At 37.1% G+C, this 27,991-nt stretch overlaps 1 protein-coding gene across 1 annotated transcript; it reads left to right on the plus strand.

Annotated features, from left to right (window-relative positions):
* Positions 1–6,731: 6,731 nt before the first annotated feature.
* Positions 6,732–27,272, plus strand: ODF2L (outer dense fiber of sperm tails 2 like). The gene is made up of 14 exons (XM_050901457.1): positions 6,732–6,756; positions 9,627–9,689; positions 9,922–9,993; positions 11,797–11,913; positions 15,108–15,293; positions 16,619–16,728; positions 18,255–18,390; positions 18,958–19,068; positions 20,225–20,329; positions 21,485–21,643; positions 23,748–23,833; positions 23,920–24,082; positions 24,977–25,102; positions 27,105–27,272. Exons 2-14 carry the CDS (start codon positions 9,654–9,656, stop codon positions 27,231–27,233), a joined length of 1,536 nt encoding a protein of 511 aa, XP_050757414.1. The 5' UTR covers positions 6,732–6,756; positions 9,627–9,653; the 3' UTR covers positions 27,234–27,272.
* The last annotated feature ends 719 nt before the right edge of the window (positions 27,273–27,991 follow it).

Here is a 27,991-nt window from a genome sequence, read left to right on the forward strand (position 1 = left end):
TTCATGCCTTTCCTTATGCTCTGTTATTCATTTTAGAAGAGAGAAATAATTGTAAAAACACAATTGGAATTTCCTGGAAAAAAATTCTGAACAATGCAATAATTTTGTAATATGGAACTGAAACAATAGAAAAAGCAAGATTAGATCAGGGATATAGTAAAATGCTGATAAGCTCTGTATACAATATTTGGTATGTAAAATCTCCTCTTTTAAATGGTATTGTTTGCCTTTAGATGAATAACCATCCCATTTGGAATAAAATGTGGTTTTCTTGAATGGGAACAGTTTAAGCCAGATTACTCTGTGTGGCTGTCCTATCCCTCCTCATAATTTCTCACTTCGTACTCGAAGAAACTTGTCCAGAAGTGACTTTATATTTTATTCCAGTTACTTGATAAAGTATTTAATAGCATCATGCCTATCACTGATTTGCAATCCTTTGAGAAATGTCTATTAGATGATGATTCCCTATCAGCTACTTTTTGAGATCTCCCAGCTAGGTAGTTCCTAATTTGTTAAGGAGGTGCTTGGTTAATCACGAGCTTTTATGTATTTTAAAATTGCCTTTTACCATTATGTATATGAACTTGAATTCTGTCTCTAGAAATGTATGATAAAACAGCGATGCTTTTTAATATCCACTTACATGAGAGTAAACCACGCATCAAATTGTAATTTAATATTTGACATTGTAAGTGGAACTAACCTCAAGAAACTAGTGCTTCATTTTCCATTAGACACACTACTAAGGGATTAGGAACAAAAGGCTACCTTTATACATTTAACACAGATTTTGCACAGCAGTACATTCTATCAAGACGTGTGGGAAACATACAGGAAAGGGTTAAACAATATATGCTCTGTATTCTTCAGTCTTTTGTTGTCGACAACTGAGGGCAAACATGAAAAGTAAAATGGTTTACGGAATTTACCCTGTGAGCCTTAGATGTCTATCAAATAATTGTTTACTAGGAAGTTAGGTGTGAAACTGATACATTTTCCCATTTTTCCACCCACTTTCATGTTGTAGGGTGTACAGGTCATCTCCATGTTTCCAAGAAGGAGCTGCCACTATGTATGTAGAGAACAGCAGGCATCCAAAGGAAGGAGGAAGAGGAGGGAGGGAGCTGGCACTTGCCAATCAGAGGGTTTGGTAGTGAGCTTCTACCTCTGCTTCAGATGATAGACTGGAAGGCAAACCTCAGACATGTCTCTCTTATCCTTCGCTCAGCCTCTGATAGCTACAAGTGAAAAGTGGCATGTAGAGAAGCAAGGCTAACTAACCAACTCTTATGAACTAGAAGCTACTTCTTTTTCTGCCCCTGTAGCAACAAGCTGCCTTTGTTCTCCTTGGATTTCTTGCCAGGCTTTCCCTCATGACTCTGAAACTCCACCTAGACAAGTATTCCTGCTGTCTTCAGCACAACTGCCAGCCAGGAGTTATTAGAGGGTGATGGGTTAAGAAAGCAAGAGCGGGGAAAAAAGAAAAACACTGGAACTCATAAGCAAAGGTTTTTGACTTGTAATAAATGTTAAAACCAAGTGGAGAAATGAAACTGAGTATCAACAAGGATATTCAGACCAGACAGGCTATTCAGACCAAGGCTATTCAGACCAGTCACAGACCAGGTTTCTAAAATGATTAAACAGCTTGCAAGGACTCCATTTATGGACTACGATAGATTTAGCCTGGAGCTTCTTACACTCCAGCACTGTCATTGTTCATTTATAACCAACAGGATGGTACAGCTTTTATTACTGATGTTGTTACTGATGATCACTACTTATGTATTTACTAATGGTGGTTCATAGATCATGATTTTGCCGGTTCTTAAGGGCATTCTCATGTGAATACTTTTTCACATCACTTTTAAAATTTAAGGTACATTGGGTGCACTAATAAACGTGTGTAAAAGAATGTATTGCGCTCTATTCCCTGCAACAGGCTTTGAGCCATACCTTTTCACAGGACTCATGTTTTGATTTCTCATTGGCAATAACCAGAAGCGCCAAAACCAAATCCTGCCCATGAGCGTGAAGGATGCCCAAGCGGAGCTGGCATGGGGTGCGGAGGGCTGGAGCCCCATGTGTGGGAGGGCAAGGCGGGCACCTGCCGGGCTCCCACCTCCCCGCCTGGCTCTGCCCCAGGAGCAGCCCCCAACTGGGCAGCGATCTCAAGCTCCCTCCCAGCTTCCCAGCCCGGGATGAGTCAGGGCCTTTCCGGCCCATCTCTCTCCCGAATAGTCATCCTCGGCCAAGTGCTGCCAAAATCCCAAGAGCTGGAGGCCACCAGTGCCCCATGTGGGGCTGGGCCTCTGCAAAGGCATGGCCAGGCTGTGCTAACCATGGGCAAGTGAGGTCAGCCCTCCTGTCATGGAAAAGCTGGAGTTTTTAGCCATAAGGACTGCTGCTCCCACAGAGAGTGCCCAGGACTGGGGAACCCACAGGCTAATGGGGCTTAAGCAGAGGTTTGGTAAATCTAAGAGCACCTTCCCTGAGCACCACCATGAACAACCAGCTGGGGATGGGATCCCTGCTGTTACACAGGGAGAATGCTTGACATTTGTTATGGTGTGTTACATCCACCCAGGCTTCCGCTCACAGTTCCAGCTGGCCACATCAAGCACTTCCATGAACTTCCCATTTTCCTGTAGGTATTGTTTGTGTCCCACTAACCGCAGCACGGCTGTCCGCTCCACCCATGCACAGAAGAGTCTCTGCCTCCGCTCACTGAAAGGCAGAATTTCCAGGGCTACTTGTTAATGGGCTGTCATTGATAAGAGAGAGAATTTGGCCAGATAAAGAATCAGGCCTTCCAAAAGTCTGTCTGAAATTGAAGTTATATGTTTGAGCGTGCCCCTTTCTCTTGGAAAGGAATTTCTGTAACTAAACTATATACAAATTAAGCTATCTTAATCTTGAAAATACAATGCGCTCAGTTGTTTCTACCCTTTTGCTTGGAACTCCACTCTGTAATGGGTCCTCTTGCTCTTTCTTCCACCCTTAAGGTCTCGATCCCATTTCCCAAGTCTTGAACAGACTCTTGTGGTACCTGCCCTAGTTCTGGGACCTCACCCTGCTCTCTGGCCATTTTGCAGTTTAAGGAAGGGGCTGTAGCAATTTAGGAACTGGAGCAAGCAGTTTCCCAGGAGATGCACATGCTAAGGAAGGGGAACAAACAGGTCTCATATTCACCCCCTGGGCTGCACTGCACAGGGAGAAAGTCTAAATTGAGGAATGAATGCAAGTGGATTTAAGGACTACTTAGTAAAAGAGAAATAAATTAAAGCTATTTTTGCCTCCTTTGAAAATCTAAAAAGTCTCCTGCAAACAGCTGAGATGTCTGACTGAGCTGGAAGTGACTCACATGAAAATGAGGAGTGGCACCAGTACAGCTGGATTTATGGTGAACATTGGGAACTCTGATCCAGGCAGGTCGATACATGTAATAAGGGAAGTTCTGCATCACTGTAGCTGCTATAAGGTAGCTGGGGTAGGATGTTCCCAAACATCCTTGGCCAAAACCTAAGAAGACCACCACTGAATCCACAGTGTCCAAATGAAGGACACCCAGACCTGCTGCCATGCAAAATGCTGTTCAGGAGAAAGCTCTCCCTGCTACTTCCCTGCTAAGTCTTCTGTGCAAAGAGATGAGGCTCCTTAAGCGGGTGACTGGCTGTGGGGAACTCGATACCACTACAGCATTGTAAGTCCACGGGGCAGCTCACCTCAGTGCCCCCGTGCACTGTAGAGTGAACGACTTTCCTGTCTACTTGCTCAAGAAGCTGGCACACCGTGACATGGAGTGGGAGATGCTGAGAAACAGGCCAGGGAAGTAGCAAAACCCACCATACCTACTTTACAAGAGTGTGTGGGAAGAAATGTTGTCATCTCTCCATCTCTGCCGGATATACATTTCTGTGTAAGGCAGTAAGTGTCTAAGGATTACTGGGAGAAAGAAATTCTGGTCAGTATTACACCACGCAGTGCATAAAAGGATGGGGAAGGAATAGTGTATAAACAGGGTCGCAGCAAATCTGCTGCTTTTGTGAGACTTTTGTGATAGCAGGCTATTGCCAAAATTAAAGAATGAACAAAGAAAGGCATTTGAGTCTTGAATTTCTGACACAGAAATTACACATTCAGTTATACCTTTAGAGCAGATAAAGTCATGAGCTGTGACAAACACTCAGCGGAGTTCCTGTGGTATCTAAAGAAGCCTCTCTCCGGCACACCTCTTATATTAAAGCTTGTAATTATGTCATCATGGAACTGTGTGTCATATTTCTAATTATTTTCCACTCTGTGGATTCTGCCACAGTCATTAAAATGCAGTTTTGAGGACTGAAATTTGTAATTCATTGTTGATGACGTACAGAGTGCAGTGCTAATTATCATGCTAATCAGCCCTCACTGATGGATAACGGTTGCTTTATTGTATACGCAATCACCACATTTTTAGGTAACTGCAACAATTTATTGCTTTCTTTTAAAAACAAGTCAATCCTATAGCAAGTTCTGGAAAGCTAAAATTACGGGTTCTGCCTGAGCTGACTACGAGACACCAAGGCCACAGCTCATAAACTGCAGTCTGAAGGGGATGGTTAATTCACAATTCAAGGCTATGGGTCCTGTAGAGAACAAATAATTAGGCCTTTTGCGCATGCAAAGACAAAATCTCCCTTGTAATTCAGGAACAAACAGGCACTCACTCCAGAATGGATTATGGAGTGATTTCATCTCTACTAGTATTAAAAAGGTTGAAATTTAACCTTTGATTTTTATTTTTATTCTGGTGCACACATGGCTAGGTAATATTCTCCAAAGAGTGTATAAAGGCAATAACTGCTCTGTCTTCTGAAATTCCACTGCCAGCAAGAGAAGAAAATACAAACACATTGGCATGTTTACAAGTGATGCCAAAGGATTTGTTTTACGTTGATTTTGATTATTTCTCCCAATGCCAAGATTTTTTAAAAAATATAAGTTGCCAACACTGGTATTTACTTAGCATACTAAAAAGTAACATTTCTATCAGTACGCGTCTTTCCAAACAAAATTAATGTGCAGATTATCATTATGTATAATCACATGTATCTATATGTATGATCTGTATGTATCTATACATATGATCGTATTTGTATCACATGATCATTCTGTTTTGCAAACTTCATTATCTGAAAGTGATCTTTCCATAGGTCTATTGCGATGCCTTGGATATTCTATAAAGTGCCACTTCAAGTATCATTAGTGCTTTCTCATGTGATGTGATGAAAGAGTAATCGGTTTATTTTTCATCAGAACGTGTTTGTTTAAAAATATGTGGCTTTTCTACAATGTCTGACAATGTGTGGGCAACAAAGCTTCACATACAGTCAGGTTACATGAATACTTATTGTTTAATCTCAGAAAAAAGATATTAATGGAAACATCCAGAAAGAAAACAAATAGAGGATCCAAAGCTCCCCAGAGCTCTCCAAGTTTCTTGTCCATCTTGCTCTGCAAATAACCTCCTGGGTGCGCATGAACACCACCCCGTCTGCACAAGTTACGGGGTGGTAACGGATACAGCCACTTCTTGAAGGGCCTTTGAATCCTAACCGCATGAACCTCTTTCTTTCGGGGAAGGGGGCGATGCTGCTTCTCCAGGCCCGCGGAGGTCGCAGGCCCACGCTGCTCTGCCGCGGTCGGAGCAGCCCGCGTAGCTGCCTCCGATGCCTCCATCTCCCCGCGCCTCCGCGGGCCGCGCCGGCCCCGACCGGGGGGCGGCGGGGTCCTCCCGGGCAGCGTCTGCACCCGCTGCGCCGCGGGCCAGGGCGGGACCGGCCCCTGGGACCAGGCTGGCTGTGGGGAGGCCGCCGCCGCCTCCCGCCCGCCCGCCCGCCACCAGAGGAGCAGGCCGCGGCAACGGCTGGTTGCTCCGGCAACGGCTCCCGGCGGGCAGCGGCGGCGGCGGCGGCGGTGGTGAGGGGCCGGCGGGCGCAGGTGGGGAGGCCGGGGAGCGGGCACTGCTCCGCGGGAGGGAGGGGGTGCTGAGGGGGGGCGCTCCCTCACGGGACACCTCAGGGGCAGGAGCCGCAGGCAGCCGGGGGCAGGGGCGTTTGGCGAGGGGAGAGGGGACGGGGCCGGAGGCAGGGCCCGGGGTGAGGGCTGCTGTTGGGTGGCCTGCGCCCCTGCTCCTCACCCTCTGCGCTGGGGAAGTGGGAAATTGCAGCTGCGAGCTTTACTCTGTCCTTCGTGTGCATTCAGTTTTCTGCTATTGAGGGGTTTGATTTCTGTGCACCAAATGTGTGAGTTCAGTGCTGCTTCAGTGATTACAAGTTATGAATATGTGTGCAAGATTTCAGTTGCATTAACTGTGTTAAACGTCTGATGAGACTGGGGTTTACTTGGTCTGGTACACTGTATTTTCTAGTGGGAATGACCTGGGACGCCGATAATGTTTCAGTTACTGATTCACAGAACTCCAATATAGGTTAACATATACTGTTTTGTTATACAGCATTAAAACAAAATGTTGTCATCATCACAATCATCCTCATCTTTACCTGTATATAACTGTACTGCTCCTTTATTGGACTTCAATCTTCAGGAAAAGTTTCTTCTTCCTCATGCTACTGAGGCAAGTTCATTCTGTTCCTGTTAAGCTTGACTTTTTTCATTCTATTATTTACTTTGTTAACAAGATTCAAAACTGATATTTCAAAACATACTTCCTAGGTACAGATGGGAAGTAGGTGATATTTCAAAAAATGGGTAAGTGAGAGCGCTGGACGTAAAAATGGTATACTGAAACTATGGAAAAATTCTTATTTGTTCTTTTCTGCTTACATAGATGGGCTAGGATAAATGAAACGCAATGTTTAATCTTCCAAGATGCTGTTTTCACTGGAAGAAATTAAATTCAAGAACTTAGTCTTGGTTATATAACCAAGAAGAAGCTATAGAGACCTGCACTGTGTTACACAAGTTGAGGTCTGCCAGGAAATGTAAGCCTGTAATAAACCAAGACACATAAATATATATATATTAAAAAAAAAAATTAGATGTTTGGAGTGTAGTTATTTGCCTTATGGCAACAGTTGGAAGCAGAGCAGTCTACATTCTGATTCTGTGAGGAAGTGATTTTTTAAGTTGGGAACTCCCCAAATTCTGTTACTGATTTTCTCAATGATGCTAAGGAGATACGGATGTAAGAATATAAACTCTTAGTCTGACAAATCCTTTTGATGGAGATGCACCTGGCACAGGCTGAAAGTAGCAGAAGTGGGTCCTGGTGGGTGGAGAAGGCAAGACAATCCACTTGGAAAAATAATGAGTAGTCAGTGGAGCACTGAGTGGAGTAAACAGATAACTTTGTGCTTGGCAAGGGTATCAGTCATGCGGGAGTGTCAGCGTAGAGGCAGGAGAGAGGTGTTTGGAGAAGGGGTGAGTGTGATGACAGGTTCCTTGTGCTTGACAGGGAAGCAGGGGGAAGGGGATGTGTTCAGGTAGCAGGACTGATACTTGGTTCTGGACTCGCCGTGACATGGGCAGCATCATGTTCCTGTGCAGCCCTGCCTGGTGAGGAGATTTTCCAAACTGGGAAAAGAGAAAAGCCATTGCTGCCTCCAAATTGGAAGAATTCTGCTGTAAAACATAATACCGGTGTCTGAGCAGGACTTGGCCTACACCTTCACTGGAGGTAGACTGTTTACCTTTGCCTTGTAGATTAGGTGTGTTCTGTAAGCGATCAGTTTGAGGGTACATCCTGTGATATCACAGGCTTTTACCCTTGTTGGAAGTCATAAATGAGAGATTTCTTTGATCGTTAAAATTTCTCCTAAATGATTCTCCTGAAGAGCTGACTTGTTTTATGTTGATGTCCTTGAATTAGCGAGATCAGTGTCCTAACTGTGAGTGATACTAGATGTTACATAATTATGAATGCTATGTCAGGGAAAAATGTATGTGCCACCTGGAGAAGCAGGAAAACTCTGTTCATTGATTCAGCCATATAAAAAGGATTATCATAGAACTACAAAAGCCATCCAAGATGGAAAATATTTTACTGATCTAAGCAAAGAATCTGGCAGTCTAGAACACCAAGTAGGAAAATATGTAAGGCATAAACATAGAACCAATGCAAATGTACATTTCTTACGTGAGCCCTAAACTAACATTTAGTCTTATCATCTTCTTTAATAGACGTATTGGGAAGATTTTTGTGTTACGTTCTGTGCACTAAGAAAGTTCCTGCAAAGTTGGAAGGAATTTGGCAGGCTATGTATGTTAAAACAGGAGGTGGATCACAATGAATTCCTGTTTAACAGTAGTGTCATATGGAACTTGCACAGAAACCTGATGGAGTGAAGAATGTAGAGTTCTTTTAAAATTAAATGTGATTTGTTGTTGCTGACTTTCTTAGCTTTCTTTTGGAAGTCATAAAGCTAACCTTTTTTTCTTGCGAGCTAACAGAGATGGGTGTTTATTCTGAACTTTTTTTTAAATTTTAAAGATGATATTCTTGATTTTCAGGTTTTCATAGACAATGCTAGCTGTCTTACAGCATGAGGCTTCTTGTTGACCGTTAGAGGGAAAGTTCATAGAGAACTAACTGTGGGGAAGACAATTTCCTGAGAATGGGAAGAGGGTATGAGTAATTTAGGTTTCCGGTCACTTCTCAATTCTGGGAAGTCTCCTAAGTACTTCTATTTTTGCTGATAAATTATTGCGGGCTCACAAAACGCCATTCCTGTTTATATATTTTTTGCTGATAGCAAATCTGACTCAGTGTAGTCAGGAAAGGATAGGACTACTGCTGAATACAATGTTTATAGGTTTGCAGTGCATGCAGAGGTGGAAACCTGGATGCAGAATTGGGGTCTATGTACTGACTTTACAGATGAACATGGGATCAAGGTTACAGAACGTTCTGAGGAATTACATGCAGGCCAGGATAAGATGAATGCTTTGCAAGGAGTTGCAGTAAAACTTTTGATGCCAAAGTTTCCACCTTGAGGCAGTGGGTTTATCCTCTCACTAGTGAAATTAAAATGCTTAGGATTTACTGTCTGAAAGTCCCACAAGTTTATTTTTTTTTAAATGGAAAGTTACCCTACCCCCAAAATCGGACATTTTAAAATGAGAAATTTAGTTGACAATATTATAGGCACAGAAATTCTTTTGGATTTGTAGTAACAGTTAATGTAGGTTCATTTTTGTGATCTCCCGGTCTATGCTTTCTGGCTCAATCTTCAAATTCTCCCATCTAACTGAAGTTCCTGAAAGGCTTTAATACTTAATCTTTAAAATATTACAAGTTGTACAAATGCTTTTACTATTTGACTACATTTTTAAATAACACTTAAGTATTTATGATATTTAGAGTCCTTTTAGCTAAAATAAAGAAAGAAATTGGTGTATGGAATAACCCTAGTTTGTTTTCTTCAGCTATGAAGTTCTATGCACAAAATAAATTAAATCTCTAGGATTTAAACCACCAACTCTAAGTAGCTCATGAGTATGTGAGCTTTTATATTCCTATGTACCAAATTTGAAAATGTAGCAAATTATATGTACCTAATTCAAAATAATTGAAAAAATGCTAAATCAGTTATAATCTGTTTCCTGCTTCTGTCTTGCAGTTAAACAGTAAAAACATTGACACTTTGATGCAGAAGTTAAGTGAAAATGAAACCCAAAATACTGTAAGTAAATTAAAATTTCTGTCTCTTTTTTTTCTATACTGTACCTCTGAAAATGGCTGCATCGTAGGATCATACAATTTCAAGTGACAGTGGCAAAATGGGAGTATTTGTGGTTTATCATCACAAAATGGAATCCTAGTTTTACAGCTGAAATGTTCATCAGTGTGCATTACTGTTGCATTGTTGTGTACAGACATTAAAATAATTTCTTTTGTTTTTTTTTTCCATGAAGAATCTCAGGAGAAAAATACTTGAAAGGGAGAAACATGTTAAAGAACTTTCATCCAGGCTTCAGGTTGAAAAAGTGAGTGACCAGTTCTGTTGGAATGAATGTTTCCTCCCAATGTACTAGATTCTTATTTACAAATTTTAAGTTTTGAGAAAAGCAATTATTTCAAAGATCCATGAAAAAAAAGGAAAATCCTGAAAGATATTTCCTACAGAAATATCTTAAAACCATCAAGACTGTATCCAAACCTATGAAGGATACAGGTTGTCCTTAACACTAATGTCCCACGGTTCAGGGAGGGGCATACATCTAGACTAATGGCTTTTGGCTTCTCATTTACAGATTTACAATAGTTCTGGAAAAAAATACTTATAATGAAGTAATACAGAGTAAACTAAACAGATACTGTTCACAGTTATTTTCCATGGCTCTTTGAGCTCAATGAATAGGGAGAGGTAGTACTGACAGCAGAGCTAATATCAGAGGCTGACAAGACCTCATTAATTCTTTGAACCAAAGGAAGGGGCTCAGTACAGAAACCAACATAGGAAGAGAAGAATTGTCTGTCCTGTATAAGAAGGTACTATAAAAGTTTCAAAATTATTTTACTGATAGTTTAGCAATCTGTGTTACAGTACTTGTATACCTAAAGTGCACTTTATGTGTATGGAATGCAGCATGACTCAGTGTTAGTCAGGGACAGAGTAGGCTCAGTTAAGCCTTTAAGGGGACAATGGTGTACTTTGATTTTTGTAACTCCTTGGGGTCTGTTGAGAGCCATGGTTCTTTACAAATTTTTCTTTGCTTAACCAAAAGAACATATCACTTGGCTGCAGGATAAACTTAGCCAGCGAATTGTAATAGAGGAGCCTGTGGGCATGCCCCCTTTCACACCTGGCAATTGGCATGTCCTTGTCTTTATCTTGAAGTGAAGCAGCACGTTTTCACAGAAACATCCTTTGGCTTGAGAGTAGAAATGCTGAACAGAAAAGCCTATAAAGATTCTGAAGCCCACAATGCCAGCAAACCTCAGCATTGATGGGATCTGCGCAGCATGCCGTGCCCTGACTAGAGATGTATCTAATGTTGAACAATTTGGGGTGCCCAGCATCTGAAGGGATAAATTATTATCTATGCTATCCCCTTGTTCCTTCTTATGTTATCTCCAATAAATGGCATTTTCCTCAATACCTGACTGAGTCTGAGTCTGCCTTTCTTAGTGGTATCTATAATGAATTCCTGCACTGGTGCATTACAGTGCTCTTCTAGTCATAGACTAGATAGTATGACTTCTTTCTACCTGTTTTCGTTATTTCTTACTTAGAATGAGCCAAAGGAATCAAGTTGCAAGAAATTTCATAGAATCATCTGACCTCAGTTCTGGTGACATAAGTTGCCTCTTCCCTTATGCTTTATGTATCCCCCCAAAATCAGAGTTTGAATTAAATGTATCAGTACTTCTAATAGCAGGTGGTGGTCTTTGGTATTTAATGAACATCAGTTCAGGTCTAATTAGTCAGGGCAGAGCTGATCAATGTGGCTTAATTTTGGTCAACCTGCTACCTAGATGCGTTTGCTCAGCCTGGATTTCTGAGTTCGTGCTTCCAGGCCTCGTTCATACTACTTAAAGAGTCAGATTAAATATGAGGCATCAATTATACATATATTCTTTCAAGTTTGTGATTTCTGTTTAACATTAATAACGTTAGTAACATGTTACTGCTTGTGAATATACTTGTAGAGCATGTTTTATCTTTTCCAGCTTTTGAGGACATTCAAATGTCAGTTAGAAAGTATGGCAAAGTAAAAAAAATATAGATAACATCATATGGCATATCTCCATAGACCAATAGATTTGTGTTTATTTCTCTTTCTTAGGTCAATGTACAGAAAGAAGACCACCTGTCAGGATCAGTAAAGGCAGTACAAGCTCACCTGCAATGTCAGATTCAAAGAAAAGAAGTGGAAAATGATGAATTAAAAGTGAAAATACAGGTCAACATATTTTTACTTGTGTTTCAGTTTATTTGAAAAAATTAGCAAAGCTTTACTGTGGTCAGAGTTTAACTCAGATGTGAGAGTTAAATCTTAAAGTATCACTTGAAATCAAAATCTTGGTAAAAGAAAAATCCCAAACAGTAAAAATCATTAGCATTTATATTTTGCACAGTCTGCCTGACCACACTATCTTAATTGAAAGGTTTTTTTTTCCTTCTTTTCTCAACTTGTGCATACTAGCAGTTCTGCTGAAGTGAAGGTAAGCACATGTAGAAGCATTTGGACTCACCTAACTGTGCTATCTAGACAATAGATATCCATCCTGAGGCAGTCTCCATATAGTCAATAGAAAGAGATAGGCAAGTCCCCAGGATGAGTTTCTGTTGCAAGATAAGGGTGATGAATCGCCATTTGTTTCTTTTTATTGACTGTGAAGGAATCAATAAACCTCTTAATACTGACTGAAAGAGAAACACTTAAGATTAATGCCTAACCTCATTTTGTTTAAGGTAGGTGAAATTATTTCCATTTTCTGTTCTAAAAAGCAAGAGGTGAATTTGGGCATTTGCATCAGTTACTGGCTTTAGAACAAGGCAATGAAGAGGTCATGTGTCAGAGGCTGGAGCTGTATGTGGCCTCAGATTTCAGTGTTTGAAACTTGTCAAGAACATAGGCATGAATGAGAAAACATTGGCTAAAAAGTAATGTATTACTAATTTCCAAACTTTTTTTAGTAGCATACATCCCCTATTAATTGTATCATTTGAAGTGGTTAAGGAACCTATAGCAACTCAATTTCAAAAAAAGTCACGTATGTCTGTGTCTGTATAAATACCTCATGTTTTCTTCTGAATAAAAATTACTTTCTTGTTCTGCCTAGTACAATTACGGAATTCCCAGAACGTTTTCATTAGATAAAGTAACTTGATATACAACTGTATTTTCATTCAGTCTTTATTTAAAAGTTTTATTTGTTTGCTCTTCAAAAAGTGCTGAAGTCAGTTGCTAGCTTACATCCTAGTGATGATTTTGTTAATATCTGGACAAAAGCTTGCGAAAGCTTAGCATTACCATTATGAAATTAATTCTCAATTTAAATTTACCTCAGCCACTGAATAATGCCCAAAGCACTTATTCTTAGTGTGATTGTGACCTCCTGCGGTTGTAACAGGGGATAACAGTTGTTTACTTATACCAACAGTTAAAGTCCATACATAGATTTTCTATTTGCTCTGTTTATTGAAGGTGTTCTTCTGCTGCCCCCCCCCCCAAGTCACACCTTGTTTATTAAATGCCCTGTAAGCATCTATATATGAAAACTGCTTCCTGCATATTTGGAGGGTTTTATAATTTTGTTTTTTGAAGTAGTACTTTTCCTTTTTGGTGAGTCCCAGTACCTGAGACCATCTTTTACTTGGAAAACCACATACATTTTCAGTTGATTATGGAGAGGTTTTGGGGCCATTAGCAGGACCTATACTGACAGATATCCTCTTATATGCATAATATGTATATTTTATAGCAACTGGCAAATAGTGTCTTGAATAAGGCTGGCACATTGACATAGTCAGTAGGTAAATGGCATGTCATTCTGGTCTTTATTCATGTAGAACATAATTAAGTGTCAAACCTAGACTCAAATGAAGGAAACAAATGCATTAATCATTCTTACAATTAGTGTATTTATCAGTGACTTGAGAAGTTTATTTACTCTGCTAGCCTACTTACATTGCTGTAGTTTGGCAGAAGAATAATAAGTGATATGAATGGAACTTGCACTTGTCTTTATGAAAGTAGTAGTCTACTGGTAGCTTGGTCATGTTTTTGATAAGCTGTAGCATCTTAAAAATAATCGCATCTGAGATTCTCCTTGAAGCAGAGTCCGGTATTGCTTTTATTGTACGTCATCATGTAGTGTTTTAATGTCTGGTCTTTTTTTCCATTCCTATTTAAATAACAAGTGATATGTAGATGAAAAATACAAAAGTCATGAAGTTAGAGAGGTCAGCTTCCTGGATTGGATGGGATCAGTACACTGCCTTCATCAGAGTGATGTAAAAATCTAGTTAGTCAGAAATATTAGCAGCAATAGAAAAGATAATATAATGATAGTTGTAGAACCCAGCTCTCATCTCAATTGCGTTGTACACGTTTGATAATATGATTAAATGCATTAAAAATACATTTAATGCAAATGTATTTTTACATCTGTTTACATAAAAATACATTTAATGCAAATATATTTTCTTTCCTGAGTGCTGTAAAATCAAGCACTCAGGAAATTATAGTTATAAGTTGTCCTTACAATGTGTGATTTACTGCTGTGGTTTAAAATTTATCATAGCCTGTTTTAATTATCTTCAAACAGTTGTCTGCTGTCGGCAAGGCAGTGCTTAATCTTTTCTTTTTGCATTTTCTGCTTCGCTATCCATTGAACACAAAATATAACTTTCCATAAAAAATAGTTTCTTCACTAAACAATTCTGTTTCATTATTAGAGTGCATGTATAGTAATAATTATATGCATGGAAAAAGTCAGAGATCTTGTAAGAAAATAGTGTATTGCCATCTAATCACAGACCATATCGTAATACTTATATTCAAGAAAAGACCCCAGCCTTTCCTAGCTTCTTGACTTAAAAAAACCCAAATCCAAGATCTTAACTTTCATATTCAAATTTTATATGCAGTTATAGTGATCTCCAGCCCTAGTTATGTGTGTGCTCACTATAGATTCAGAGCACAGACTGCTACTACATCAGTGAATATCACTAGTGGCATCAAGATGATATTCTTTACAGAAATTAGTCACTAGGGATGATGAAACCACTTTTATTTTCCTCATAAATGGGTTTAACATCCATGCCATGTCTTCTACATTGAAATTCTGCATTCATTTCCAAGAGCACACAGCAATGGTTAGATTGCTATCTTTCCTCCTACTCCTGCCTGCTTCTGCACCTCCTCAACCTCTTCTCTTGATCATCTTTGTAATGAGTTTCCCAACATGTATTTTCTCTTGCCTACTGCTGTACATATGTTGGCTAGCTCCTTGTATCAACCACAAGATTTGAGATACAAAGACATTATGGAAACATTATAAATGTAATGGTATTCCTGATTATGTTATGTCACAAAATTATCTGTAAGGTACAGAATTTGAAAAAAGTTGATGTTTAATTATGCTGCAGACTCTAGAAAAGAAAATAGCAGAGTGGAAAATTCAAGTTGGTGAATACAAGCACCAGATGTCAGCCTTAAAGGAAACAAGTGAGCAAAAGAAGACTGCTCTGAAAAAAGCAATGAGGTCCCAGAAACAAAGAGCTCAATGCTTTGAAGCAGCTGTGGAAAATTTAACCTCCAGAATAAGAGAACGCGTGAGTGACTGCTGTGAGCTGTCGTGCTGTATTGTTTTAAATTGAACAATTGGGAGACTTTCACCTGTGGAAAATAGGAAAAGTTGGTTGGTCATGCTGTGTTTGTATCTCTCTTATTTTTTTGCTCCTTGGTAAAGGAAAAGCTTGCTATAAGTGACATGCAAACTGTTACTACATTCACTGGCTTTGTTTTGTTAAAATTTAGTCTTAAGCCATGAGGTTGTACATTTCGAACAGTAGTAAGAGGAGTCTGATCAGCTTTCAGTTACACCTTTCCTGGTCTTCCTGTTAGACCTTTATGGATATACACTAACTCAGAAGTACAGTATACTAACTGAGAATCCATGATTGGTGTTTGAAGTCTTTGTTTTCCTTATTTGTCAGTGTATGACATCTCATGTGTATACTTAACTTTCTGTTTCTGAGCTGCTTGCTCTGAACCTTTTCAAAATCCAAGTACAAAACTTCCTTAATCCAAATTGTTCCTTAGATTCTTGCCCTGCATATCCCTACAGTGTGTAATTGTTCAAAAAGGCCAGGTGGATCAGAACTGTACTGAGATCTTTATTGCCTGATTTAGCTTTCCTAAGAGTATGTTTTCATACTCTTAGATGTGTTGCCATCATTTTGGATATGTCAGTATTAAAGATATATTTTTCCAGTTAGTATACCAGGAGATGGTTAATAATGTTTTTTGTTTTCTTTGATCTTTGTGAGAAGACAGTAGTGGATCTTTAAGTACACTTAGCAGTACAGAGGGATAGCAACTAACTCCTGAAATTTTGGTGTTTTGTAGTCACACTGTTGTTTTCTTTCCCCATTGAAGACCTGGTGTACTTTCAAGATAGCATGTGTTGGTTAATTGTCCATACTTCTTTGAGGGACTTTACCTAACTTAGCATTTCTTACCTCGCTATTATTTTTTATTCTTACAATGTTTTGGCAGAATTTTGTTTTTGTATTAATTTATGTAATTTCTACATAGTAGAGATGTATTGGAGACAAATATTTTTGTCATAAGAAAAGATTTTCATCTTAAATTTTGAAATGTTGTATTCTACAGTTGATATACAGTGCCAGTGTTTAACTGTGTCTCTGCCTTGAAAGTAAGTCTGTACTTAGACTTGAATTTTTTAAAATGTGGGTAGTTTTGTTTATTTTCTTCTTTTGAGACAAGACAAAATTTACATTGCTTTGTACTAGGGAGATCCAGTAAAGCCATCTTATATTAAATAGCTCTTGTGTTTACAAAAAATTGTAGAACTAGATGGCATTCTTCAGTGGCATTCTTTTGTTACATAATTTGTAATTCCTGTATTCTCTAGGAAGTCAAACTGTCTGAGATACTGTCAGCTTCCGATGTCTGGAAAAACCAGCATGATAGAATGGTTGAAGGAAAGACGACGTTAGAAATTCAAACAGAAGATCTTAAGAAGTAAGTTAAACTGTTGATCTATTTTTTTTGTTTCTGTAGTCACACAGTGTTGATATTTAGTAGTGTAGTACTCAGTGTTGACAATGTAAACAAGTTTATGTATTCATATTTTAAAATTCTGAGCAGAATTTAGAAGTTGGAAACTAGAACAAATTTAAGATTTTTAGCCTTCTCTCTGCTGCATTTCACAACTTTTTTTAAAACTTCATTCCCCCATACAAGTAAGGAACATATTCTTTCCCCTGCGTACTTCTGATTAGCCTGAACTTGCTGGTAGCTACTATGCTGCTTCCTCAGAACCACTTATTTAGTAACTGATTCAACAGCTTGAGTGTTAACCCTTGTGTCTACTGCATTATAGAAGAAGGTTCTTAGGTTTCTAGTTTCTACTTCAGACTAATGATGGCAAAATTATTTCAGTTCCACTAGTGTCTCACCCCACTAGAGGATAGAGAAGGGTTCCTCAGATGCGCATTTAAACATTTTATTCTTGTGAGGAAAAGCAACACAAAATTGTCCAACCTTATTCAAACTACGCAGTCAAATCTTAATGTACATGAAGGATATGCCATTTTCTTTGGCAGGCAGTGACAAATATCCTTTTACCTTTTCTGTCAGTAGAAATATGGACTACAATTCAAACAAGCAAAAGAAATTGGTAGGTGCCTTTATGCTAGGTCTAAGGCAGAATGTTTATTTTACAAAGAACTCGATTCATGCTCAAATATGTAACAGCTCAAATTAAATTGGCTTGACTCTTTTGTTTTTGTTTCAGAAAATCTGACATTTCTGAAAGTATTTTTCAGCATATTTTAAAATTTAACAGGAGTGCAGGTACACGACTTCAGTCCAGAAATCTGTCTAGCCCACCGTTGGTCCAGTGTATATGAGGAGGCATCTAGGAAAGAATAAGAAAGGGGAAACATCTATGATACTTCCCTCAAGTAGTCATTCTGCTTCCAGCTGGTTTTTGCTGGTTTTATTTTAGCTGAAAATATAAGTCTTTGCTTGAAATGTACCATTCTAACAAGACTTGTTCTACTAGGCAGTGTATGACTAACTAAACAGCAAAACAAATTTCATTGTTTAACTTCATTAACAGGAAAAGCAGATGGTGAGGCATAGCACAATTTGTTGCTTTTAATAATGGAAAGTACCATTCCTAAACTAGCTATGGAATATTCTTAGTAGGACATTATCTGATAGACCCTATAAATTCAATATCATTCCATTTTGTACAGTATGTGTATGCATTGTTGTCTTGGAAGTATGCTTGGGTGTTCTAGGTAATGAATTTATTTATAACTGAGCTAGGACCACTTCCTTAGTGGACCACTCTTTTGGATAGTTTCTTATTTCAATAGATACTGCTTTCTTCGGATGCTTAAATGCATTCTCCCTTTTTTTTTTTTTTTTAAATAAAATAAGAACAATGAAGGAGTATGTGTTAAGGTACAATTTAATTTGCATAGTGAGAGTTTTAGAAGCATTGTATATTATACAGAAGTTCTTGCCTTTCTAACAAGGCAGATCACAAGCCTTTTGGAAGACCTGAAAAGAAAGGAGGAATGGAGAAGAAACTCAGATGAGGAAATTCTTGGAAAGCTAAATTCTGTTAATCTTGAAAATGAAAAGATTTACCTTGAAAATGAAAAATTAAAGGTGAGATCATTATAAATCGTTGTTGAATGGCTCTGCATTTCTGATACATTGATGAAGTAACCACATTAATTCCCTTTGGGCCTTCTGTCTAGAGATCCCAAACCTGTACAATAAATGTTGCCATCCATTTTTTACAGTAAGTGAAAATGAGACATTGAAAATTTATCAGTGGAAATCTATGGCAAAGCTAGGAACAGGGTTGTCTAATCATCTATCTGGTTAACCAGGATGCCATTTATTTTACTGTCAGTAGCCACAAAATTGCTTAACTCGAAATTGTTCTTTTATGTTCGTAAAACTTTCTTTCAAATTAAAGAACTGAGTTTAGCTCAATTATTAATTTCAATTTTTAAAGGGTCTACAGGTTTTGTATTGTATTTATCCTCCAAAGTAAATGTTCTCATGAGCTGATGAATGAACTGTGGGCTATCATTTTTGTTTGACAGGATAAATAATTGTGTCACACTTTTTAATGCCTGCAGGTCGCTTGCTAGTAATACCATATTGTAGATTGTGTTACTTTAGTAACACTCTTACAATTTTTATATTTTCCATGTTTTAATCAAGGCTTCCCTTGCTACATTGGAAAACAGTACTGTTTCTGTTGAAAATGAGCTGCTAAATCTGCAAGAAAAGGCAAAGCTGCAGGAAAACCTTGTTGAACAGTATAAAAATCAGGTGACTAGCATATTTGAAACGTTCAAGTATGGTTTTTAAATTTATAAGCAGTTTTGAGGAAATGATAAAGGTTTTGTTTGTAATAAAACAGGTTTGTTTTCATGGTGATTGTAATACTGTTATAACATTGAGGATGATAGAAGAGAGTGCCATTACAAACCATATCCAAGGATAGTCTCCACACTATTACTAGTACACATAATCCTTACTGAATTGTGTGAAGCCCAGTTGAAGCTCATTGATGCCAACAGAGCTAATTACGTACTTGCTTAGAAAAGATTTGCTTCCTAAAAAGCAAGTTGGCAACCCAGTAAACTACATTTAAAAAGTAAAATTTGAGACTAATGTCTTTAGTGGACATATCCAATGATATTTTACCTCTCCTTGGTCATATATTTATTTCCACATTCCAAAGAACAGTAAACCAGCATTCAAGTACTGTTGTAAGAGTCTTTATTTACATTGGTAGCTCCACATTGAAAATACCAGCAAAACATATAAATCAGACTTAAAATGGGCTTTTTATCAATTCCTTTTTTGTATTTGGTTTTATTCACAGAGAATAAATTTTAGAACATTGATTCAAAGTTGTATATATTTCTGCTATAGTATAGACACCATTTCACTGACCATCTTCACTTACCTCTTTTTAAAATCATTGACAAGAGAAAAGACATCATACAGAATCTAAGTACAACCAGTGTGCCTTGTCTGTGGAATGCATCACCACAATTAAAGTTGTTGCCAGCTTTAAGGTGGGAGATATGGTTCCAGGGAACAGCCAGCCTTAAGCAGCGAGTGGGATGAAATTCCCTAGCTCGTAGCTTTGGTGACTCCAGATGGGAAGTGTCTGTGATACTTGTTATCTGGGGTGACAAGGGTGAGTCATGCTGGCTGCTTCTGTAGCACAACTGTAGCTCATTCTCCGTTGTTGAAAATGAAATGTTGATGTCGGAGTGCTCTTCACCTGGTTGCACTTTTATATTTGCTGTGGTCAGTAGGATAATGAAAATAAATAACTTTATATAATGACAAATATTGAGATTCTGTTTAGAAATCAAAAGTTTTCCTTTATGCTTCATACTGATGATACTATCTTTTCTATATTTAAAAGAAACAGCTTGCAAATGTATGTGAAAAATATATGTTGTCTTAGGTACAGAAATTACAAACAGCAGTAGAAGAATTGAAATCCAGATATGAAACAGTCTTAAATGAAAACAAAAGAATAACAGAAAACAAATGCTTAGAAGTAGATAAGGTAAGTTTTGCAGTAATAAAGCATGTTTCCAAACAATTCTGTAGGACATTTATCTTTCCTACATTATTGTGATCCACTTATTAGAAGTCACAAGGTACTGGCTCTTTTTTCTTTTTCCATGTATAAAATTGTTTTTAAATTCACTGAATGTTTTACTAACTTGTACGCTGGTGGTTTTTTGGATACTACACAATTGCAAACAGGTGAGAAAGGGTTCCTAGAGTAATGACTAAGGAGTTGGGCTACTATTTTAGAATTTGAGAATTCTTTTATCACTTTTAAAAATGTCATTTTGTTGTTGCTGATTTTAAAACTAGATCTGTCAGCAGAACAGCTGGGAAAGTTGCATAGGGAAGCAAACCTACTGTGCTTTGTTTGTTTTAACTAGCAGTTAAAACAGAGAATCCATACAGAGATGAGTTTTAAGTTTTTGAGCAGATGGAGCTGAGTACCGGAACACAGTTAGCACATTCTTAAGCATCAGAAAACAATACAAAATTGGTAGGAAAATCACTTTCCTCAGTTTAATAGCTCATCAAAATACATATTCTTTTAAGCGATAAAGCTGAGGCAGGGACAGGTTTTGCATTGCCTGCAGCGTTCTGTTTTAGAGAACAGAATTAGTCCTCACAGAGAAGCGTCTTAGATGTTAATTTTATTTCATTCTAACTTTATTTTTCCATGACTGAGTTGTAGAATGGAGAAAAACATTTTCTGATCCCATAAATGATATTTGCACAGCATTGTATGTGGCTTCAGATGGCATTAGGTGTTGCCTTCTTTTCAAATACTGCAATAGTTGTGTGGTCAGAATTTTTCCTGTAAGCTGCTTAGCGTGTCTGTATGCCATCTCCTAAAATATATTGCAATAAAAATAAAATCAAAATTTGGGTATTCCATGATGAACTGCTAACACTTGCATAATTTTGTAAATGTTCATTTTGAGTGTTATTGAGTCTTTAATGAAATGTAGTCAAAGATGGAAATTTCTCCAATGGTGAACTTGTAACTTTGTCAGTATTTTATAAAATAGGTGATATTATGCAACTTGTCTAGAATTTCAGATTTATTACTTACATGGAAATTCATTAACTACTACAACAATTAATTTATGGTTTTACACTTACATTTTTCTCCTGTGATGCTACTGTGCAGGTGAGGGACAAGATGGAGGCTGAGTTAAAGGAGTTAGAACACGTTTGTGACTTGCTGAAAGCAGCTGAGGAAAAGCAGCAAGGATATCAGGAAAAGCTTATGTCCTGGGAAAGAATCCATGCACAGAAATGCAAAACCCTTAGGGAGCTGCAGGTTCAGGTGCTTAGAACATGCTGATTTTTAAAGATAAATGAGAAAATTTTGTGGAAGAAAGCCTCTGGAACATTTTTTTCCTATTAGTGTGTGTGACAGTTGTGTGGTTTCCTTTGTTATTCGCTTCATAAATCAAAAGCTTCTTCTGTAGAAATAGCACAATGCAAATAAAACTGTTGCGAACTGTATTTATGTGAATTCAGTATGTGACAAGACTAGTTACTTTTAGATTCTGTATCTTTTAAGTGAGTATATTCTTGATCCTTTTGAATACTTATGTCCTGAGATATGTTGCAGAATTCTTCCCTGGAAATAAATGTGCAAGACTAGTTATTGTTTCTATCTAGTAGAATAATTCAATTCCACATTAGTTTTGTTTTTAATGACTAATTTATAACCGGACAATATTTGCTCAGATAAATAGTCATAAATTACATTGTTGATGATGTATGACTTTAACATTTTAATGATTACATTGTGTTGGTTGATAAAATATTTTAAAAAATATGCTTTAATAGGATCATTTCTATTTTTAGCAGTATTTTAGCACTGCTGCTTGTATTTCCTCTCATGCCTGAATATGAATATTCCTCAGGGTTTTTTTCTGTGACATTAATTTCAATGGCAGGGCTAAGTTTGGGATTTTTTGTTGTTCTCTTTTCTCTCTTTTTTTTTTTAATGTGCTTTTGAGTTAGAAGAGAATACTCTGCTAGCACGAATGACAAAGGTGTTTGAATCAGTAGGGTGGGAAAGGGGCTTAATCTTCCTGTGTCAGTGGGAAAACTTCAGCTGAAACATAGTGAGTCTTTGTGTCCCTATAGACTTTATATACTTATAAAAAAAATAGCTCTTGATTTTGTTTTAAATTTCTTGTCAAGATGATCTTTATAGCATCAAATTTTGTTCTTGTTTTTGTCATTTTAAATACTCCTTCCAGGAATGCTCATAAGCTCATAAATCCACCTTTGCTTAGCAAAGTACTTAAGTAACAATTAATTTTGAGGTGCATATATAAAATGATGTATGTAATTTTAATCTAACTACATGTTTTCCTGAATAAATGAAAAAAAATCTTAAGTATAGTGAAGTAATTGGGAATATAATCGGTAGTCTGGTGGAACAGCAGTTAAATTTCAGTATTAAATCTTGGTGACATCCTTTAGAGATTCTGACCGTTGATCCTATGACCAGAATTTAGGAAAATTCCTTTTGAAGTAACTGGACCATGTGCAGAAACCCTCCTCTGGGTTCAGCTGGACCAGGACATCAGTTTACTACCCCATTGCTGGAGGTTTCTGCTACTACCAGTCTGCTAGCTGAACAGCCTGTAATTCACATAAACAAAATAAACCAATTAGCTCAAATGACTGGATGGAACTGCTTGAGGTAGTCCAGTGAATGATGGGGGTTGCCCCTTAAATAATGGTGCCAGCAGGCTGGTGATGTGGCTATTTGTTGCTAATGTTGCTAATGATGGATGGTAGCAAGAGCACTAATCTCATCACTACTGTTACGAGATTTAAAAGAAAACATGTAAAACATGTAAAAGTTTGTCAGTCTGGATGCTGGGCAGGGGAAGACAGTTTGGCTTCTTGCTTTCTTCAGCTTCCGCTACTGATATACCTCTTTTTATGAACTTGATTGTCTTCTTTGATATTCACTACTTTCTGAAATTCTTTGCCAGTGCTACACTGTTCTTCTGTGATAACTGTATATATGTGGTATTATTTTTATGCTTCCTTTGACTGTAGTGTAAGGGAACTTATTTTTGCTGGAATCTAAAGCTTAAAAGTCAAAGTTCACAAGGAGGTAGACCCGGCCAACTCCTAATACACAAGGCTGCAGGAGCAGCATATGGGTTTTGTTAGGACTTCACTTTGTTACATAGCAGGTTTTCAGTCTTAAAGTGTTCACACAAAGTTTTAGTCTGCTACTTTGGCTGTATTTTATTTGTTTTAAATACAAGATAATGTTTACTTGAATATAATATAGTGTTTACCTGAAATTACAGTTAAACTGTTTGATTGGATTTTAATAGGCAAGCTTACTTTACTCTGTAATATCCTGTATATAGGTCTCTTCAACTAGAAACGAATTGTCATTTTCACAGGAGGAAGACAGTGTAACTTCCATGGGCAGTCATTCCTTAGAAGAAGAAAACCATAACATTCAGAAAAAATACGAAGATCTTAAAAGGTAACTTTTTAAAAATCTGACTGCAATTAATTCCTACACATTTCTGCTATAGTGAATTATAATACATTAATCTATTTTGCGTAAAGGCAATTAGAAAAGATGGAATTTCAAAATGAAGAACTTGCTTGTCAGCTCAAAAAAGAAGATGAGAGTCTTCAGTGCAGTAAATTGCAGCTTGAAGAGAAAATTGCAGAATATAATGGATTAACCAGACAACTGGAATCTGCTTTGGAAGAAGGGAGAAAAATGGTATTGATGATTTAATACATCTCTCAATCTTGTGCCATTTTCTATTTAAAAATAGCATTAAAAACAAATGTGCTTGAGAAGAAAGTTGGGACAAGATTATTTTGCATGTAGGGAGCAATACTAAAAAGTTACTGGGAATTTCTGCATGTTTAAATATGGATTGCACAGTTCAACTTCTTTGTGGAATTCGGATCCTATTGAAATTAACGACAAATTTCAGTAGACCAACGTTTCACTATCATTTTTTTGGTGACAAATTAAAATGCTTTAACCACCTAATATTAAATCCCACACATGTGGCAAAAGTTTCTGAACAAAAGCTTAATCTTGCCTTTTTCTTATTTTCTTTGGAATAGGCAGCCCACAAGAACTTCGGTGCTGAAATCCTTCTCATTTTAGAGGAGGGCTTTGCACACTTTCAATATTAAGCAGAGATTTGTCACTTGTAGAAAGGATGTAAACAGTAAATCAGATGGAAGAGGAAATGTAGGAATTTAGATTGCAGTGAATTATATTAGTTTAATCATAAAATATGTATGAAGTTTTAATTTCTGTCTGAGATTAATCATGCTGAAATAAACTATCTGAGTTTTCTCAATACTGTCTGAGGATATTAATTTGGTTTTGAAAAAAGAACGTTTGGTTTAACTGACAAATGAGTTACAAAAGTGTCTCCCTCCCAATAATATTACAATTTTTTCCAAATTGAAACTTCTTTCAAATTTAGCCAGAATATTTCCCAGGATTGTTTAATTTCTGTGCATGGGAAATAACTAAAGTATTAGATGACAGAATAGGAAATAGAGCTATTAATGCTAAGGTATAAGAAAATAATTTGGTTTGGGCTTTAAGTGAAAGTAAATATACATAATTTCTCTCTCATTACTATTATAGGTAGCTGAAGAACTGGAAAAAATGTCATACAAAGAACAAGCCCTTCAGACAAAAATGCTAGTTCTTGAAACTGAAGTGAGAGAGGGGCAAGAAGAGAAAAAACAACTCCTCTGCATATTTCACCATGTGAGTAAATAATACTGTTTATGACTTAAGAAATTACTTACCACATCACCATTAATAGTAAAAGTTCCTTTTACTGAAAAACACACTACTAATACAATTGATACACACTTTCAGGAACAGCAAATTACTTCAAGGTGACAATATACTTTGTATATTGACATTTCTAGTAGACTTAACAGATGCTCAGTCGAACTAAATCACTGGAATAATATTGAGTTTACATCTCTTATTCAATCCAGTTTTCCAGCAAGGCAAAAATCAAAAAATATGTATGAAATTGTAATTTCCCTCTCAGATTAATCATGTTCAGTAAGCATAACTAGATTTGAATAAATGCATAACAGTTCCATAGTGATGTATGGTATCTTTTTTTTTTTTTTTCCTGAGTTGATTACAAGAATCTCATCTTACTGGAATTTGTGAAAAGCTTTCAGCTTATGTACTGATTTTGCACATAAACGCAGTTAGTTACAGAAGAGATACTCTGATTTTTCAAAGTGTCAAGCCTTTAAATGCCCAGGTTTTGATATGTTGATACTTACCTATTCAGCAAAGCCACAGTCGAAGAAGGTATTTCGGATGAATAATATTCTCTGAAAACAAACAAACAAAAGAAGTCTGATTTATTGTTTTATCTAATCCAGAAAATTTCAGCACATTTTCTATTAATAAAATGTCAGACATAGCTGAATTCCCTAGACTAGTGATGGCAAATCATTTGCTTTAATCAAAGTTTTGATACAGTTAGAGATTTGTCCTGTGGTCAGTGATAATAAGCTACAAAGCTATTTAAAATAGATATAGAAGACACTATCACTCTCCTAGACTTTAAAAAAAAAAAAAATCTGTATTCTGACTTGAAGCATTCAAGATTAAAATCAAGCCAACCTAAATGCAAACTCTAGTGAAGATTTAAATAAGACATCAGAGATATGGTTCTGAATTCAGTATGCTTTTATTAATTTTTATCTGTATCAAGTGTAGCTTAATGTCTGCATTTACCCTAAGACGAAAATGTTCTTAAAACAAAATCAGACATTGGCTAGTGTTTTATTCTACTTCAAACATTTTTTCATAGGAATTTCTTCCTATGTTAAAGTAAAATAGAAAATAAAGAAAATGTTCTTGTCTTTTGTCCCAGAAAAACTCACAGGTATGTTTTCAAATAGTTTCCATTTGAATCTTACAGTTAAAATATAAATGTGAAAGATAGATATGTCTGAGAGAAGAACGGTTCTAAATTAATTAATTGCTTTTTATTCCAATTACACTTACATATAACTGAGAATGCATTATGGAAAATGATAAAATGGTCTTATTCCTGTTGTTGTAGTGAAACTGGAAACAAAATAGGACTGTGAAGGTAACTTTATTCAGTTATTCATTCCAACCTGATTATTTTTTTCTAAGGCTGGATTTAAATCTGATGACTATAATTCTATTTTTTTTAAATTGGATTTATTTTAACCAACCAGCATCTGAAATCTGTAATAGACATAAAAGGAAATACCTGAATATCTGTAGTATTTATATAATGAATGATCTATGGTGTGCATCAGGTGTGGAACTAATGAGCAGGTAATACTGCTATCAATCATCTTTTTAATATAAGGAACTATAGGCATCAAAAATCATGTTGCATCACAGATCAGTAACAGATGTTTCCTTGAAAAATCAACATGAGAAGAGAGTGTTAAGTCCATAATAGATTTAAGATGCTAGGAATCTTTCATGATAAAAATTCTGAAGGTTAGTTTTTACGTTCCCAGGCCTTTTTTGGATTATAGGCCTATTCAAACATGTTCAGTTTGGTCCTGACTGAACAGAAATAAAGCTTCAATATTTTGAGGCCTTTTGGGGAACCTTCAGTTTTGTGGAGCCTCTGAGAACTTTTACATGTAAATAAAGCTTATAAAAATTAGGTACTAGTTGTCTTACATTATTATTTTGATTGATTTGTGTTTTATTTCTAAGTTGCATTGCATTTCTCTTTTTTCTTTAGAATGAAAAGCACCATGAAGTACATTTGAAAGAGCTGGAGAACCGCCTACAGAAGTCGGAGAACAAGAGCCAGAGCATCCAGAATTATGTGCAGTTTTTGAAGGCTTCATACATAACAATGTTTGGCTGAATTCTTTAATTTACTTAATAATAAAGAAACTTTTCAAGATTTGGCTCTAAGTCTTGTTGGAGGCAAGGCTGTTGAGGCCTTACAGTATTTTTCAGGATTGAGTACTATAATTTTAGTTCTTCCCTGGGAAAACTTCTATTGTGGGCAGGAAAAAGCAGGTCAGTCATTACTGTATATCCTCCTGGCTGGTCAAATAGGAAAAATTTACCTGGTATTACTCATAGAAAGAATTGTATTATTCATGGGACAGAAGTGAAAAGGCAGACTGCATGACAGTAGTGACAGGTGTGTAAGTGTGGGGTATGCACACAAAGATGTAAATTAGTCTGTGAATTTACCATGTGTTAGGTCCTGTGCTGTAAAATCTTATGTGTGTCCTTTTAGTCCATGGTAAATGCAGATGATCACAGATTACCTTTCAGTTCACATGGGGGAAGAGAACGTCTGTGGACTGGTTGCATAGTAATGTGCGTATTTTAATTATTAATAATTATATAATACTTATCAGCCATTATACTTCTGTTACTGTAGAAATCTGGTTGCCCAAGATAATGATATCTATCCTATTAAGACAGGCAAAACTTTAGAGAGGAAAGGTTCCCTTCCTTTCTTTTCCCTGTAGCTTAGCACCAATATAGCACGCACTGCTGCACTGCATGAAGTAGCTGCCGCCACAAGGCTGTCCCATCCAGCCTTTTTTCCCTACATCCCATTATGATCAGGAGTATACTATAGCGATATTTATGAATATAAGTAGG

The sequence above is a fragment of the Gymnogyps californianus genome, chromosome 8, assembly GCF_018139145.2.
Source record: "Gymnogyps californianus isolate 813 chromosome 8, ASM1813914v2, whole genome shotgun sequence".
NCBI lineage: Eukaryota > Metazoa > Chordata > Aves > Accipitriformes > Cathartidae > Gymnogyps > Gymnogyps californianus.